This window comes from Castor canadensis, chromosome 3 (assembly GCF_047511655.1).
Source record: "Castor canadensis chromosome 3, mCasCan1.hap1v2, whole genome shotgun sequence".
NCBI classification, from domain to species: domain Eukaryota; kingdom Metazoa; phylum Chordata; class Mammalia; order Rodentia; family Castoridae; genus Castor; species Castor canadensis.
This window is the reverse complement of record NC_133388.1, coordinates 41,776,104-41,795,207: the sequence shown is the minus strand read 5'-3', so window position 1 is coordinate 41,795,207 and position 19,104 is coordinate 41,776,104. Positions and strand designations below refer to the sequence as shown.

Genomic DNA, 19,104 nt, shown 5'->3' with positions numbered 1-19,104 from the left:
ATAGGAATTCTCTCACATAATTTAATCAGTGTTTCAAAGAACCTTTAAATTTATCACTTTATATATTATATTTAGATTGAATATGGGGGGGTGGGCAGTACCAGGGTTTGAGCTCAAGAACTTACGCTTGCTAGGCAGGCACTCTACCACTTGAGGCACACCTCCAGCCCTTTTAAATTGTATTTGAAAGGTCAGGTAAACACACTGCCATTTAGTAGCCTGCTACTCTGCACTGTCACTAGTGCGTTAACCTGTATAGTTTGGAATTTTTTCTCCCAGAAAATTTCTTGTAAGTAAACATAGTGAGTTGTGCTGTTGTTGCTTGAACTTGGGAATAGAGCAGAAACCCTTTCCAAGCCACATGTGACTTTTCCCTTGGAACAGATTAGCAGTGAAGTCCTGAAGAGCTCGCCATCCTATGTAATGAGCAGGAAAATAGAGGAAATTAACAGTGGGCTTCAGCATGTGGAAAAGATGTTGCAGCAGAAAAGTAAAAACATTGAGGAAGCTCAAGAAATTCAAAAGGTAACGCCCTCCTTTGACTCCCTGCATGTGGCATTTCTCATCCACTGTCCCCCTCAGTCATTCCGAGGTGAGTATCTTTAGATTAATCTGAAGCTCTGAGACCTGAACCAGATCGACAGAGGCATTGGGGATGTGAGGTCACCTACAGGGACTTAAAGCAGAAAGGCTGCACTGAAGCACGGTTCTCAGTTCTTGCAGGACAGGCATGTGCCCTGACTCCTGAGCACCCTGACTGGGAACTCGTGTTTCCACACAAAAGGGGCAGTAAGGATCTTATCATGGGAAGACTGATATAAAAAGTGATCAATGGCATAGAAAAAGTATTACCAGCTTTCCTTTAGATTGCCAACTGAAGAAAGGGGAAATAGAAATTTCAAATTTATTTCCTGTGTAAAATGTCTTAGGAATTAAAAGCTTAGATAAAACTGTGCATAACGATAACTTTCTACCCTCTGACCTCCCGAGTAAGTGTGAGTATGAATTCTTACTGTGGTGTCCCTTTTTAGAAGTACTCTGATATGATTGGGGGCATTTAAAAATAGATCAGGGTATGGCACATATATGAGACACAATCTTGGCTCTTAAACAGAGAACCCTAACTTTTTATAAGTCAGATTCTCCCAGTTCTCAATATTTTGTTATTAAAGAACTATTAAGTAAGATTTGAATACTTTACCTTTGAGACCTTCTTCAGACAGGTTTAGATTAGGATCCAGCCTCCTTGTTTCTTGTGTCAAAAAGCAGTCGTTGCCGGGTGCTGGTGGCTCACGCCTGTCATCCTAGCTAGTCAGGAGGCAGAGATCAGGAGGATCGAGGTTTGAAGCCACCCCAGGCAAAAAGTTCACGAGACCCTATCTCAAGAAACCCTTCACAAAAATAGGGCTGGAGGAGTGGCTCAAGGTGAAGGAAGCAGTTGTTACTATGTGTGCTGCTGTTACTTCCTGCCAGCACATTAATTCCTAGGCATCAGACTTTTTTTATCACTTTTGTTTTTGCACTTAAAATTCTCTTCTAAGCACCCACACAGAGGTCTAAATAGTCATTTTATTTTTATTTATTTTTAGTTTTTTTTAGGGAGTGTCTCACTGTCACATAGACCATAGGCTGGTCTAGAACTCCTAGGCTCTAGCAACCCTCCTGTCTCAGTCTGCCAGCACTGAGACCAGAGGCATTACTAGCTCAAATTGCCTTTCTTAAACCTAATTACTTTTGAAAGGTTAGGGCTAGATTAACCTTGTTTGCTCTGGAAAATGCTTAGGTCTTCCTGTTCTCTCACAGCTAATTTGTCTTGAAATGAATAGAGTTACAGGTAAGAGAACTCAGAAAAAGTGGTTTTCAGTTTAGATTACAAATGGTTGCCGAATATAAATTCAACAAGCAGGCTTGTGATGATTTTTGATAGCATTGCCAAATGTAATTTCCATGTGAAACCCACCATGACATCTTCATCTCAATGGACTTCATGATTCCTTCTCCAGAAAATGTGGGATGAGCTGGATGGCTGGCATTCCGAGCTGAACGAGCTGGATTCCGAGCTTCAGGACATGGTTGAGCAGGACCCAGGACAGGTGCAGGAATGGATGGATGACTTGATGGTTCCTTTCCAGCAGTACCAGCAAGTGTCACAGAAAGTGGAATTCAGAACCTCTCAGCTAAATAAGGTGGGACAATAACACAGGATGGCTACATAGAGCGTAGTCCCGAGACAGCTTCAAAACAAAACAGAAAAATAGATTTTTCTGTTCAGAGGTAGTCTCTTTCCTAGCCATACGAGCTGAACCCATGCCACATGTAAGCTCATGTGGGCACAGAGGGGACAGAATTGCAGTGTCAATGCAAGTCTGATTGGGCCGGCAAAACCAAGAATCCAAAAGTCAGACCACGGCAGGAGTCCTCTGGGACTTACAATAGGCACATGAGGAACAGTAAGGGGACTCTGTGGGCTGTCCAGGGAAGGAGCCAGCCATAAGAAAGACTGCCACTGGGGGAACAAGGTCCCTCTCTGCCCCATTCTAAACAGAGGCTGAGGTTTGGTAAGTTCTGAGTGGAATCAAGTAAGGATAGCATCCTCGTCTTACAAGAAATGGGATATCACAGAACAAGGTTCTGGGCGGGAGGAAGAAGTGCAAGCTGTTTTCAGAATGGAACATAAACGTTAGGCTACTTCAGAGCCCTGTGGAGGTGCAGTGTTGGGGTAGAACTTCTTAGATCCTTTCTACCTGTGGTCAGGGTTGGTCTTAAAAGTTGGAAGGATGTGAGCCCTGCAGCGGGGGGCGGGAGAGGAGCATTGTCCTCGGTCATGGGAGAGGAGGCCTGACTCACCATTGACAAATAGCAGGTAACTCTTCATTCAGGAATCACTCAGCTCCAGCAAACAGCATTGCCCGAGTGTGTACCACATTTCTCTCGCAGGCCACAATTAAGATGGAGGAGTATAATGATCTTTTGAAGAGTACTGAAGCTTGGATAGAAAGTACCCGTCGTTTGCTGTCCAATCCTGCCCCCTATGACTCTTCAAGGACTCTGAGTCACCATGCTAGCACCCTCCAAGTAAGTCCTCTGAGGTTTTCTGCTTGGGAAGGGTTTATTTGGGAAGAAGCCCTGCAGAGGGGAGTTTCCAGCCAAAGCCAGACCCCACTGCCACTTAGACTTGGAGTAGATATAGGGGAGGGGTCTGGAGGGGCAGTTTAGCTTGGTGGGGAGATTTTTCTGGGATCAACAATTGCTTGGGAAAGCTAGAGAAGATGAATGCTCAGACAGCTCCCACCAGGCAAGGTGAGAGTTTGTCATTCCCTTGAGGCTAGGTGTGGTCCTTTCAGTAAGTGGTAGGGTGTTTCCAGTAAGCAGCCAAAAGGAAAGGATCAGGGAGTCCAATCCTAACATGGCTTCCCTTTTGTACACTAACACTCTTCCTTTTCTTCCTTATCCTTCTTCCTTTCTTCCTCTTCTTCTCCCCTCTTTGCTTCCCCTTTTCCTTCTTCTTCCTCCCTTCCTTCTCCTCCTCCTCCGTCTCGTTCTTAGTGCCTTTTCCTCTTCTGAATAACAGTCTTACCTCTAAGCATGCCAGGAGACAGAAGGAAGCATGGAATAGGGCCAGACCTACATGGAGATTTTGGAGATCAGGATCTGGTCCTTTTTGACTTTTGAGATAACTTAGTGTGAAGTGAGAATTGCACTGGATGGTATTGATGGCTTTAGCCCATAAAATTCTGAGCTAGCCTGGTATTCTCATTCCTTAGTACACAGGACCTGTGTGACCCCTTCCCTTCAGTGCCAGTAGGGATAGGAGTATGTTGGGATAATCACAGTATTGATCAGTTTTTGTCCCATGGTAACAGTTGTTGAGATTCTTCATTTATTTCTTTTCTTGCCCTTCCTCGTGATTCCTCCCCAACTCCCTCATCCCCTCACCCCCTACCCCCTGCCATACACACACACACACACACACACACACACACACCTTAGATATATTTTCAACATTCCCAGAGCATGTGTCATCTTTTTGTTTTTAATTGCTTTAATGCCTTAACGATTCACCATTTTTTAGGAGCTTTCCAGATCAGAAGACAGTAATGTGCTCCCCCACTCTTCAAATGCTTTTGTCAAATTAAAAAACTTACTAACATGAGCTCAGGCAAGAGCAGGTGAACTTTTTCTACTTTCTACTGATACAAATGTACAAGTGTGGCTGGGGGAGTGGCTCAAATGGTAGAGTTCCTGCCTTGCAAGCTCAAGGCTAGGAGTTCAAACCCCCGTACAGCCAAAAAAGAAAAAATGTTTTAATGTGCAAGTGTGAAAGTATTTCTCAAACTGTCGGGGACATTTTATGTTGTTGGACTTTGTTACACACTAGGATTGAGTAGAGGAAGTAGGGACATGGAAAGATAGGGGTTTAATTCCCACAGAATGGATCCTAAAAAATCCCCACTTGGGAAGTAAGTCCCAAAGACCTACTCCCATGAACCCCCACTTTTGTCCTTAGAATGAAAATAACTGTCCTACTCTTAGAATGATCCTTTCCATTTTCTGGCATTACCTGGCCTTTTTAAAAATAAATCTTAAAAAGCTAACAGAACCCTCAAGTAAGATTTAAATAGTTGTCAGGCACTAATGGTTCACACCTGGAATCCTAGGTATTCAGGAGGCAGAGATCAGGAGGATCGTGGTTCAGTGCCAGCCTGGACAAATAGTTCATGAGACCCTATCTCAAAAACACCCAACACAAAAATGGGCTGGTGAAATGGTTCATGTGGTAGAGTACCTGCCTAGCAAGCACAGGGCCCTGAATTCAAACTCCAGTACCACCAAAAAAAAAAAAGACTTAAATAGTTTTGCCAAGTGTGGTGGTGTCTGCCTTGTATTTGCAGTACTTCGGAGGCTAAGGGAAGAGGATCATGAGTTTGAGGCAACCTGTCTCAAAATTATAAAGTTAATTAATTAATTAATTAATTAATTATCTAAAAGTTTGTTTTAACTGCATAACTTTCTGCCTGGATTGCATTTGTTAAAACAGGTTTGTGTAACCTGAAGATGATTTCACTAATACAGCTGCTACGGTTGAAAGTCACTGAGATGTGAATTGTTACTGTAACAATAGTGAACTAACTTGTTTTTAAATCAACCGCATTGGCTACCATTTGCTTAGAGTAAAATAGGCCCATTTTAACTGCAGTTCTCAGCTGTTAGGTGGTAAAGGTGATGAAGGTGTGACTGGGTGAATACCCCCGCCATCAGTTTGAAGAACATTTCCATCACCCCAAAAGGTTTCCTCAGGTGCTGTGGCAGGCAGCCCCCTTCATACTGCCTCCAGAGTAGATGGGATTGAGGCATGGCCCCAGTACTTCATGCTTTTGGTGGCTGAGTAGTGTTCCTTTTAAGGAAATAAGCAATTTGCTTTTCCATTCACCAGTTAATAGGCATTTGGGTTTGTTTCTGATTTTGAGCTATGTGTTAGCTATTGCTGTGTAACACATTACACTGAAATGTGTAGGCTTAAGACAACAAACGTTTATTATCTCAGTCTCTGCAGGTCGGGACCCTCGGCATGACTAGCTGAGTTTGTCTCCTGGTCTCTCGTGAGAATACTTAGGGTGCTGAAGTCAACACCTTAGAAGGTGGGGTTTGGGTGAGGGAGTACAGGATCCACACAGCCCTGGAGGCCTCGCACATCCACGTCCACACACAGGCCACTCCATGGCATCGCAGCTGGCTTCCCTCAGCATAAACAACCTCACGGAGAGTGACAGTGCTCCCAAGGCAGAGCCACGTTGTAATCTTTCAAGTGACATCACTCCCGCCATATTTCACTACAAATAAATGAGTGAACGCAGGCTGCATTCTTGGGAACTGTGTTAAATGAGCTCAATTCCCAAGAAGCGGGGACATGGGAGCCATTTTAGAGGCTGCTCACCACAACCATCATGAGCAAAGCTGCTAGAACGTTTGTGTTCAGATCTCTGTGTGGACATAGGTTTTCATTTCATTTCATTGCAATAGATAAATACCAATGAGTAGGATTGCTGACTGTATTAATGGTGTCTAAATAAAAACTACCAGATTATTTTCCAAGCTGGCTGCCCCATTTTTCATTCCCACCAACAGTGTGAGTTCTAATTGCTCCATATTTTCACCTGCACTTGATATTGCCTAGCTTGTAAGTGACCAGTCCTGGTGTCTCATTGCGGTTTAAGTGGCGTTTCTCTAGTGACTCATGATCTTGAGTCTCATTTGTTCATGTCCTTACTTGTCGTTTATGTACTTCCTTTGTGAAGTATCCAAATTTCCCCATATTTAAATTGGACATATAAGTTATTTGTAGAACATTCTAAAAACTATTTCTGTGTATGTGCTTTATAAATATTTTCCCCAGTCTGTGGCTTATCTTTTTTTTTTTTTTTTTACTTTTTGCTGGGACTTGAGCTCAGGGCCTTCACCTTGAGCCACTGCACCAGCCCTATTTTTGTGAACGGTTTTTTGAGATTGGGTCTCCCAAACTTTTTTTTTCCTGTGCTGGCTTTGAACCACAATCCTCTTGATCTCTACCTTGGAGCAACGAGGATTACAGGCCTGAGCAACCAGCACCCGGCTTTGTGGCTTATCTTTAGAATTCTCTTATCAGTGTTTTTTCTGAGAGCAAATGGTAATTGGTTTGAAGCCCAATTTATCAGTATGTCTTTCTATGCATTATTCTTTTATGCTGTCTTCAAGAATCTTCACCTGACCCAAGGTCACAAAGATTTCCTTCTATGTTATCGTCTAGAAATTTGATAGTATTAACTCTTACTTTAGATTTTGTGATCCATTTAATGTTAATTGTGTATGGTGTGAGTCAAGGATCGAGGTCCATTTTTTTTTCCATTTGTTCCAGAACTCAGGGCCTTACACTTGCTAGACAGGCACCCTACCACTTGAGCCACTCCACCAGCCCTCCTACATCATTGATTGAAATGATTCTCCCCACTGAATTCCTTTTTACTTTGTTAAAAATCAATTGATCTCACACATGTGAATCTATTTCTGATTCCCTCTTCTGTTGTATTGATCTGGTGTCTTTCTTCCACCATTATGGCAGTATTGATTGCTATAACTTTATTGAAATCAATCAACATGAACTCTATCACTTTGCTCTTCTTATTCAGATTTGCCTTGGCTCCTCTTATTCTTTTGCATTTCCTTTGAAATCTTAGAATCAACCTCTCCATTTCTATTTAGAGGTCTGTTAGAATTTTGAGAGGAACTGCATTAAATCTGTAGATGAGTTTGGGGGAGAATTTATCTTAACCATGTTGACTTTTCAATCAAGGAACGTGATATATATCTCTTTCTTTATTTTGATCTTTAATTTTTTTAGCACTATTTTATAGTTTTGCTGTACAGGTCTTGCAAGTATATTGCTAAATTTAACCCTATGTATTTTTTTGATGCAATTGTAAATGATACTCTGGCAAAATGTTTTATTTTACTATGAGTTTTTCCCTAATAGGGTTTTGAATAGGATTAATATAAAATTCTGAGTTATGGTTAGAATTCTGCTTGAGTAAGTGTACTGTCTTGTATCACTGATTTCTTATGGAATTAAGTGAAGACTGCATTAAAAGACTGACCATTTCCGATCGGCAGCTAAGATGTTTTCAGATGAAGTTTGCAGTGGTAGAGCACTTGCCAAGCATACGCAGTGCCCTGGGTTTGATGCCCAGCACTACAAAACAAACAAACAACAATGATAACAAACCCAAATCTTTTTTTTTAAGAAAAGCAGATGATTTAATAGTTGGTGTTATGTTTAGACAAATGGTAGCCATCTAAAACAAAGTGTAGGTCTCTTCTTAGTTTCTTATATCAAAATCAGTTCCAGATTAAACCACAAAGGTTTAAGTTAAAAAAAAAATCCATGAAAGTATTAAAAGAAAACAGGAGAGATTTTATTTAAATAATATCCAAATGGAGAGGAACTTTGCCTTTTTAAACATGACACAGGCTCCAGAATCCATAAATGATTAATAAATGGTATCATAAAATTAATCTGCATCACAAAAATAACAGAAAGTCAGAAGATAATCAACAAGCTGGACAAACCCAAATCTTAATATGAAAGTCAACATGTGTTTTAAAGCGGCTTATTTTGAGTAACTAAAGACATTCCTCTCACCTCTCTGACCCAGGATGTTCTAAGGATTTAGAAGCTCTCTGCTAGGATCTCAGGATGAAGTCTAAATAAATATATTACCTATTATGGGTTGATCATCACTAACTCTTAACACCTAACGTCTGAAATGTTCCCAACATCTGAAGCTTTTTTGAGTACTGACATGGCACGACAAGTAGAAAATCCACACTTGATCCACACTTGACCTCTTGTGACAGTCAGAATGAACACTCTAAAAATATTGTAAAAATTACCTTCAGGCTATATACAGAAGATGTATATGTTATATAAATCAATTTTTTATTTAGACTTGGGTTCCATCCTCCAATTATATATATATATATACACATATTATAAAATCTGAAAATAATTCTGAACTCCAAAACACTTTCTGTCCCAAGCGTTTTGGATAAGGAACATTGAACCCATATATACAATATCATAGCAGAACTCTAAAGTCATCTCCAGTGCCACTCACGATAGTGTGTCCAGTGATTTCATTATGAAAAGGTGTGGCGACGCATGTCTGTAATCCCAGCTACTTGGTAGGGTAGAGGTAGGAAATTTGTTTTACAAGGTCAGCCTGGGCAAGAACACAAGATCCTATCTGAAAAACACTGAAAGCAAGAAGGACTGGGAGCATGGCTCAAGTGGTAGAGCATTGCCCAGTAAACAGGAGGTCCTGTATTCAAATACCATTACTTCTAAAAAGAACAAAAAAAATTAAGGAAAATGGAAATGACCAGGAGTTTGGAATACTGACAAATTAAAATTTCTGTGATTTAAATTTTAAATTTGTCTCACTATCTTCTTTTGTCCTGCAGCACTGGGATTGATGTTTCATTTTTTTCACATTTCTCTATCTCTTGCTTCTCCATCAGATGTCTTTGGAAGATTCAGAACAGAAGCACCATCTTTTACACACAATTTTCACGGATCTAGAAGACTTGTCAATCATTTTTGAAACAGATGACTTAATACAATCCATACAAGAGTTAAGTGGTCAGGTGGCAACTTTACAACAACAAATAATGGAAAGCCTTCCACACATTCAGAGGATGGCAGATGTAAGTTTGCATCATAAACATGTGTTTCTTTTTTTTTTTTTTTTTTTTTTCTTTTTGGTGGTCCTGGAATTCGAATTCCAGCCTTCATGTTTGCTAGGCAGGCATTTTATTGCTTGAGCCATCCCTCCAGCCTCTCTGCTCTCGTTATTTTGGAGATAGGGTCTCACTTTTTGCCCAGACAAGCTTGGACCGAGACCCTCGTATTTTACACTTCCCACCATTGCTAAGATGACAGGTGCACACCACCAGGTCCAGCTTTCTTCCATTGAGATGGGATCTTATAAATTTTTGCCCAGTCTGGCCAGGAACCACAGTCCTCCCCATCCTAACCTCCCAGGTAGCTAGCATTACAGGCATGAGTCACTGACACCCAACTGATTTTCTATTTTTAATTTATATTTCCTTTAGTAAGTAAGAGTTATACTACTAATTATATCCCAATCATATGAATATACATTGAGCAGGTACATTTTTCATTTATGTTATTTCTTGAATTATATTTTACTTTATTTTCAACCTGTAGTGCAACTGCAACAAGAAAGCACACCCCCACTCTTTTGGGGCTTTTTGTTTGTTTTGCAGTGCTGGGAAGGAGACTCAGTGCCTCCTGTGTACTCCACAAACACTCTACCAGTGAGCACTCCGCAGCCCACATTGCCCATTCTTATCAGAAACAGCCTGTCTAAAGTGAAGAATCCTGATCAAATAAGTGCATTGCTTTCTCTTTGTCAAGATGGAGATCCTGTTGATTCAAAAGCACTGATTAGGAATTCACCCACATGGTGGAGTGGCTCAAGTGGTAGAGCGCTTATCTAACAAGCTCAAACCCTAGTACTACCCAAAAAAAGAAACAGAAAATATGAGAAAAGGAATTCACCCATAACAAGTAGTTATTGAGGACTGCTATGTGAGCCCTTGGATTATGAAGTAATTTTGTTTTGGCTTGAAGCGTGAGTCATTTACTTAAAGACAGAGTTCTCTAGTAAAGGGAGTCTCAGTTAGTTCTTAATTACTTACCTTTTCTTTCCCAGTGACATTCCCTGTGCTGCACTCAGGTACTTCAAGGAATAATTTCAGAATAAATTCTTGGCTACTGAGGGAGATTGTTCCACAATTTTACAATGCTTCTGTATTCCCCTAAAGAGCAGATCCAGAAAATAAATTTCATTGTAATTTAACTTTTTTCTCATTATTTGGAGGTATTACTATAGTTAATATACTTACTGCTGTATATAATTTAAAACGTTTAGTCTATTTTTATGCCATTTAAAAAAATCTCCCTTATTAACTGTGTCACCTTGTTGCTATGGTGCTTTTGAATCAAACCCTAAAGTCAAGGTCTGCAGGCTCTCTGACACCTGTGAGCTCCTCAGTATGCCTGGTTTGCACACATATTTTAACTTATTTTTGTGGCATTTTCACCTTAAGGTTCAGGAATAACCGTTGAACAGCAATCCATGGTTTAAATTAATTTCAGTGGATTATGAATCAATTCAGTGACATTCTGTATGACAGCAGCTTATTAGGAGGTTGATAAGCAAGCCCTGTCTGTTTTCTGCCTCCTTGTGTGCTAGTTTCTCAATGGTGACTTTCTCATTTTACTTACAGCAGTGAGAATCTCTAAAGTGTCAGAACACTTGTACTCAAGTGTTTAAACACATTCCAAAGAGAAATTTAAAGAATTTGTAGATAATTGAGTTTATTTTAAAGAAATTGGTTTGGTTGTATACCACTTTTGTTCTCATGAATACATTTTTAATTCAACCAAGCGTAAGTAGTGCTTTGCAGGATGGAATTCTGTTGTAATACAGTAACATTTTTATTCTATTATACTTGGTTTCTAAGAGTTATAAATGGCAAATATTCTTTGGATAAATATGAGAGCAGACTTAATGGCAATAAATTGTGTTTCACATATTATTGTTTTCTTTTGGTGGTACTGGGATTTGAACTCAGGGCTTCATGCTCGCTTGGCAGGCAGTCTACTGCTTGAGCCACTCCACAGGCCATATAGATTATTAATGTACATATATTGCATGAGTGTGTTCTTGTTTCTGAAATTGTAGGATGTGGTTGCTATTGAAGCTGAAGTAAAATCAATGGAGAAAAAGGTTTCAAAAATCAAAGCTATCCTGTTATCAAAAGAAATCTTTGATTTTTCACCCGAAGAACATCTTAAACATGGGGAGGTAAGTGTGGGTCATTATCAAAAGTATTTCCTCATAATACTGATCACATCTGTTTAGAAATATGTAAACACAGGTGTGATACAAAGTATTAGTCCTGCTAGAGTAAAAGCAAAATAAGGTTGAGTGGTAGATAGATAGGATGAATATATTTGAAATTGTATTTGCAGCACTACCTATGTAACAGCCATTTTCCTGGAGATCACTTTTTCACACAACTTTTGCTTTCCCAAGCACTTGGGCGCCTAAGTCAGACCCCAGTGACACTGATCTCAGGCTGTGGGACTTGGAGACTGTTTATTACTCAGACCGTCTTTCCTGTGTGTACATTGGTATTTGAAGTCCTTACATTAGATAGTATAATGTAAATGGAGCCTGGCACAAGGCCAAAGCACACTTAACTGCTAAGAAACTTCTGCCCCCTCAACCTAGTGAGAACGTGTGCTGTGGAATCTGCTGGGCTGGGTTCTAATCCTGCCAGGATTCTAATCCTCTTCCAGTCTAAGCTTACATGTCCTTTAACTTCTGAGAACCCAGTGTCCTTCCCTGCGAAGTGGAGGTTAGGATGCTTCTCTTGCAGAATGGTGGTGAGGATTAAATGGAGTGGTACATATGAGTATTTAGTGACATGAGTAATCTCTTGTAATTTTTTATGGAGCAGATATATTAAAGCAAAATATAATTATGCTCCTGGACTCAGAAAGGTTGGCCAGGCAATTAGGCTCAAGTCAGCAAGCAGTTTTTGAGGGCTTGCTGTGTAGGAAGGCCTATGCTACATGCAGTGACTTTGAGAGTAAGTTACATTGCCCGTCCTTGCAAGGCCCACGCCTGGGACAACACAGAGCCAAACTTTAGTTCTATATGGAAGGAGGGGAGGAAGCAAGGCAGTAGACTGTTGTGGGCTGGGAAGCTACTCTTGCCCCAGGCATCTTTCTTGAAACCCTTATTTTCCTCTGCCCAAGTGATTCAGCAGATCTTTTCAGTTTGAGTTAAGTAAATGTTTTAAAAATTAAAACTGTAGATTCAAGACTAAATTATACAATATTTTAATTTTGAATAACCAAACTTAGCGGTGGCCTATTTTGTTTGCTTTTTTCCCCTCCATTTATGAACCATACTTCCCTTCTGTCATTCAGGTCATACTTGAGAATATACGTCCCATGAAGAAGACCATTGGCGAGATAGTGTCTTACCAAGTAGAACTAAGTTTACCCCAGACAGGAGTGAAAACTCTGCCTGTGTTCCAGAGGACAAATCAGCTTTTACAAGATGTAAAACTATTGGAAAATGTGACTCAGGAACAAAACGAATTATTGAAGGTAAGCAGCTTGTGATAACAGCATGAAAATGTTCAGAAACCATGAGTTTGCTCTTAATTGTAATCAAAAGTGATTCTTACCCAGGAGGTAGCAGCTATACAAAAGCCTGTATTCTTGCCCAAAAGGGGCTTAAGTTATTTTTCTTGATTCTTACCCTTGCTCAAGCTACAGTATAGTTGTGGCCTACTTAATTCCATTCTAGGAATATTAAAAACCTACATGGGTGCCAAGTGTGGTAGGACATGACTGCAATCCCAGGTTCTAGGCCAGCCTGGGCTACATAACAAGGCCCTGTCTCAAAAAAACAAAAAATAAAAAATAAAGTAAACATGAGTAAAAAAATGGTGGGACACTTGCAGTCTCTGGAGACCAACAAATCTATGAAGTAATCATCATGTGAAAATCTCTGTGTCCATCTCAGTCCTCTCATTTCCTATTGATTAGCTATTTTTTTTCCAGTACTAGGATTTGAACTCAGGGCCTTGCACCTGCAAAGCAGGTGCTCCAACACTTGAGCCACACTCCCTGCCCTGATCAGCTCATTTTGCCCTCCAACTTGTGATGTAGGTAGATATGCACTGTAGTGTCTTTGCAGAGGAGTGACAGTGTCAATGACTTGCTTAGAGACTGTACAATTAATTGTGTAGCAGTTAATTTGTTTACAAATAGGACAAGAATTTGCATTTGTGAACACCTGGTGTCATTTCTCTGTGTTGGGGCTCTCTTCCTTCTAACTGATGACCTCTTTCTTCCTCTCCCCAGAGGGGTTTTTCAAATTCCTTAGCTTGTTAGATCACTAGTCTCAAGTCTGGAGTCATCATTTGTTAGACATTACCTTTTTCTTCATTTTTCATTCCTACATCAGCAGCCACTGCCCCCCTAAGAACAGAAAATGGCAGAAAAAAGCCATGAATTCTCTAGTTAGTCAACCCTCTTTGTAGACGTACTGCATCCTGCCTTTGAGAGCTGCAGTGTTTAGGTTCAAGGACACTGTTCTTCCTGCTTTGAGTCTTTTTTTTCAATTTTTGAGACAGGGTCTTGCTATGTTTGAGGCTGGCCTCAAACTCTCAATCCTCCTGCCTCTGCCTCCCACATGCTAGGATTTCAGGCGTGGGCCACCAAGTCCAGCCCCCTCGTTTGAGTCTTCTCTCCTACAGTCTCCCGGGCCTGCGTTTTGGTCAAGTGGTGTCATTTCCTAACACCCACAGAGAGAGAAGAGACCTGGAACTCTATGTATTATTTTTGTAATACTCTGTAAAGTGAAAAAAATACCGAATTTGATGCATTCTTTTTGTGCTTTTTTGGTTTCCTGGTCAAGAAAAGACAGTAACAGATCTAACTTTGCTGTGAAGTGGCTTCTTCACAGATGGGAAGGGAAATGGAAGATACTGCTATGTTTTTCCCAAGTTAGATATCAAACTGTGCTGGTAAAAATGTCCTTCTTACTGTGTCAGAGGAAATCAGATGTCCCCTCTGCTGTTTCCAAGCTAAGTAAGCCAGTGATGATGAAAATCGGTAGAGCCTGGTATATTTCCTTTAATTTCTGCATTAGATATTACAAGTGCCACCACTGTGGAAAATCAAATTCCTTTTGTGGGGAGAAACTGGGTATCAGTCATTGTTGAGCTGGAGAACAAGAATATACAGTGAATGTAGTTACTCATTTCCAGCCCGCAGCTAAAATTATGGTTAAATATTAAAGAAAATCCAGAACTATGCATTGGCCAGAAACTTTGTAGTTTCAAAAGACATTTGGCTTCATTATAAAGCATACCAAAAGGTTTCTCTGTCTAGGCTTGCTTTTGAAGTGTGTTTCTTTATCTTTGTGTGTGTGTGTGTGTGTGTGTGTGTTTCTTTATGTTTCACAGACTTCAATCCTATCATTTAGTCCTTGAATAGGTCCAAGCTCTCTGCTCCCTTAACTGTAGATTCCAGGTGCTGTTCTGGTTAGTTTCGCCTTATCTGCAAACTCAAACTGCTCTCAAATCTTTGGCTTGTTAGTTATAAAATGCACATCACTGATCCTAAAGGGTACCAGGTAAGGATATGTCTGCACCAGGAAAGTCATCTTCACTCAATTCTGGATCAGTCACATCACCACTTTGTGCAGAAAACCCCATGTGGCTTATGTATGAAAATGGTATATGTGACATACCAGTAATTTCTTAAGACTTAGGAACTTGATGTTAACATCTCTAAAATGCTTCACCAAATAAGCCCTCTAGACTGGAAATACAGGAGAGCAAAGATGTATCTCATTCTACTCCAAGCCCCACCCACCGTGCCCTGGCATGAGAAGGTCAGGCACCAGCTTTGCAAAGGTGCTCTCCATATTTAAAACCTAGTATAGATACTGTTTAGAGGACACCTGTCTTAGAATAGAATTATACTATACTCAGAACTTAGAACCTGTATATACAGATTCATATTTTCTGCACTCGCCTGGAGCTCATGATTGAATGGACAGTAGAAAGTCCATTATCCTCGTCCCTAGTTTATGACAATGATTCTTCTTTTTTGGGGGGGGTGTTATTTTATAGGTAGTCATAAAACAAACCAATGAATGTGATGAAGAAATAGAAAATTTGAAGCGGATCTTGAATAATTATTCAGCTGAGTTCTCCCTTGAACATATGTCACCAGACCAAGCTGCCGACCTGCCAGCAGTACAGGTACATTTCGTGCATTCACCTCTTCACCAGCTCACTCAGTAATCACATATTTACTCTTGGCGCCTAGAGGCCGTCGTAGTGCTGCAGTGTTATGTCTGACTTCTGTTTTCTAATCGAGGCTATTTTCTGTGTGTATTTACTTTCCATTCTTAGTTCATAAAATCAGTGATCACACACAGTCATTATTAAGACAGGAGAATATGTTTAGCTGGGCACTTTCATTTCAGTAACTGGGACCGGGCTGCCACCTCTGCTGTGTTAATGGAGATGGGATTTCAGTGCCCAGAGCGTCAGCACAGTGCATCTTGGTCTGGATTTTCTCTGGTCCCAAAGAGGCTGATGAAACCTGGGATATTTGGACAAAACTGACTGTGGCTAATTTTGGGGAGTGGGGGTTATACAGTGTGAAAGGTAAGGTCTGGGCTCTTGAGGTAATAAAACTCTGAACACCATTATAATGAAGGATCTTGCACGCCCAGCTTTATTTCCAGCTGCCATAATTACGTGTTCAGCACACCCAGTTATAATGGTTTGCCAGCTAACCTTCTACTCACAGGGTTTTGCAGTTTTGAATCAGTACTTCTTTATTGAAAAAGTGCAGTTGTCTGCCAAGGATTATAAAGACCTGTGTTTTATTCCTGTCATCTATGATGCAGGCGGGCAGCTAATGTGGTACTCAAAGCAAAGTTTCCCACTTGCTAGCTGTGAGTGCAAGAGCAAGTTACTTAACATGTAAGTTGAAGTACAGAGAGGTTCAAGGTGACACAGCTTTAAGTGATGGAATCAATAATGCAGACTCGATATTGTGAAAAATGTCATGTTTTTGTAAAAACTAAAAAAATTGAGGACTACATAGAGCTTTTTCTGATAGATACATGAATTAAAACTCAAAACTGTAAATGTATTGATTTATTTAAAAATAACAGTAATGAACCCATTACATTTTAGTGTAAATAACATTTGTATTAAGGTAATTATGTCTCTTAAAACAAAAAAATAGTAAGAGCAAGCATGGTGGTATACATCTATAATCCCAGCTACTTGGGAGGCAGAGGCAGGAAGATCAAGTTTGAGGCCAGACTTGGCAAAAGTTAGGGGTACCTGGTCTCAAAAACAAAATAGAAACAAAAGGGCTGTGTGCATAGCTCAAGTGAGACAGCTGTTACCTAGCATGGGGCCCTGGTTACTGCAAAACAAAGCAAAGCAGAAAACCAGTGAGGAGAGTGGCATTGTTTTATGTTATTGCAAATCTCTTTAATGTCTGGCTCAATGGAAGACGTCCACTACTCCCATCTACTTTCCGGTCTATTTTGTGTGAAGTATATACAGGCAGGCCAACCCCTCAAAGAATGTACTTGAAAAAGACAGGGATAGTTTAATAACCCTTTTGAATAATGGTGGACAGTCTCTGAAAGTGCACTAAAATTTAACAAATGGAAGGCACCGCAGGTTAGTTCTAAATGATCTGAAGCCATATCAGTGAACTCATATTCTTATATAAAAATCTGTTGGAAAGTCTTGCACTGTTTTTTGGGTTTTTTTGTTTTTGTAGTGCTGGGGATCACACCCAGGGCCTTGCATGTGATATGCAAGTGCTCTACCACTGAGCTATATCCCCAGCTCTTGGGTTTTTGAGACAGGGTATCATTATGTAGCCCAAATTGGCCTCCAGCTCTACCTCCTCCTGCCTCCACCTACCCCGAGTGCTGGGATTGCAGGTGTGCACCACCATGCCTTGCACTTTGAATGGATCATGTTTGATCATTTGGAAAGTATTGTTTCACTGAGTTATGCAAATCTTCCAAATGTTCACACATCTCGGTTATTTGTATGTAACAACTCTCTCTATAAAAGTCTTTAAATATATAAGTATAGCTTACCAGCTGTTTTTACTGCATGCAAAAATAGTGCTCTGTGGTAAAAAAAAAAAATGGAGGAGGTCAGTAGTTCAGCTCACACCCAGATACTCATGCAAGTACTGTTCCTCTACCATCAGACTTTGGTATGCAGCAAAATTACTTTATGCATACCTCCCATTCTGTCACCAGAGTATTAAAGGTACATGTCTTTATCAAGGATTTTTTTTTTTTGTTTTTTAATGGTACTGGAGTTTGAACTCAGGGCTTCAGGCTTGCTAGTCAGGTGCTCTGTCACTTGAGCCACACCTCCAGTCCAGTCAAGGACATTCTTAGGTATGATTGGCATTGTTTTCCCACTATAAGTTCTCCATAGTGCAGAATCCAGTAACTCCTAATATGGTTGGTGTCCCTTTCTTGATAAGATGCCAGAAGTTTTACACACCTTGCCTTTGTGTCCTTAATACACATGTCAACACAATGAAAACGGCCACTAACATTTTAATAGCCTTATGGAAATGACCTCCGCCTTGGGGACTGTGACCCTCAGAGGCTTCAGACACCCCTCTAGATGGTGGCTTGGTGCCCTCCTGTGCCACCACAGAAGGGCCAGCTCAGCAGGCTGCTCTGTCACTCCAAGCATTGGTCTAGTGGCTATAGTGCCTCTTTTGTTGAAGGACTCCTTTCCTCTGAAGTTTAGTGTTTATTGAAAATAGGATATAACCCACAGCCAACTCAGAGGTAATTCCAGCATCTGTATTTTTCACCAATAATCATAGGTATTTTCACTTCAGACTGCATTGGGGCACTGGTGTAGGAACGTGTGTACAGCACATGAGTCATGGGGCCCAGGTCTGTTGTCCATCTGTACTGGCTGCAGTTTGGGAAAATCACCTTCTTTCTCTGGACTTTGGAACTCTCACCTGTAGATAGAGACATGTTACTTCATGTTACTTTAAAAATAGTAATGACTCTATTAATATTTACCGATAGATAGGGAGGGAGGGAGAGAGGAAGGAAGGAGGAAGCTAAATAATGAAAGATTTGAGAATATTATAAACAATTTTTTTCAGTGCTGGGGATTAAACCCAGGCCTCACACATGCTGTACAAATGCTCTATCCCTCAGCCACACCCCCAGCCCAAAACAAAGTTCAAACATGTAGATTTCTTACCAAGGAGCAGGCTGCCTTCCCACCAGCCCTCACTGCAGGAGCTCAGGCAGAGGTGGACCTGAGCTCTCAGGGGTGCTGGAGAGGAGGATGTTAGATTTGATAGACCCTGCTCTTCTTCTTGAATCTAGAATCCTGTATATATGTGTGTGTGTGTGTGTGTGTGTGTGTGTGTGTGTGTGTATGACATGTTTAACCATATGTTAAATAATATAATGTGTAAAACATACACCTATATACCATGTGTAAAAACTTCTACTTGTTGATGTCGATATTGCAGATGTTACAAGTAACATTGGGCTGTAGGCATAAGCTCCAGTGGTAGGGTGCTTGCCTGGTCTGTGTGAGGCCTGGGTCAATCCCCAGTGCCACAAAAAGGACATAAAAAGTGACGTTATGAAACTTGCATTCATCTGTTCATCATTCCCGTAGTAAATCGCACTACAAGTTACCTCTGTTCATTCCCATTTGACAGGAAGCTTAGGCTCTAGAAAGAATTAGTGAATTTTTTATCCTTGTTTGCTATTTTTTTTTCCCCTGGTACTGGGGTTTGAACTCAGGGTCTAACACCTTGAGCTACTCCACCAGCCCTTTTTTTCTGATGAGTTTTTCTGAGATAGGGTCTGGCTTCGAACCATGATCCTCCTGATCTCTGCCTCCTGA

The 19,104-nt window shown here is 40.6% G+C and overlaps 1 protein-coding gene across 11 annotated transcripts in view; it reads left to right on the top strand.

Annotated features, from left to right (window-relative positions):
- The window catches only part of Syne2 (spectrin repeat containing nuclear envelope protein 2), a 300,742-nt gene that overhangs the window by 163,649 nt on the left and 117,989 nt on the right, over positions 1–19,104 (top strand). For all 11 annotated transcript variants that reach the window (XM_074067818.1, XM_074067817.1, XM_074067815.1 and 8 more), the window contains 7 exons: positions 385–525; positions 2,004–2,186; positions 2,938–3,075; positions 9,052–9,237; positions 11,304–11,426; positions 12,560–12,742; positions 15,283–15,414. In XM_074067818.1, coding sequence (XP_073923919.1) covers positions 385–525; positions 2,004–2,186; positions 2,938–3,075; positions 9,052–9,237; positions 11,304–11,426; positions 12,560–12,742; positions 15,283–15,414 — 1,086 coding nt within the window. The remainder of the gene's footprint in view (positions 1–384; positions 526–2,003; positions 2,187–2,937; positions 3,076–9,051; positions 9,238–11,303; positions 11,427–12,559; positions 12,743–15,282; positions 15,415–19,104) is intronic.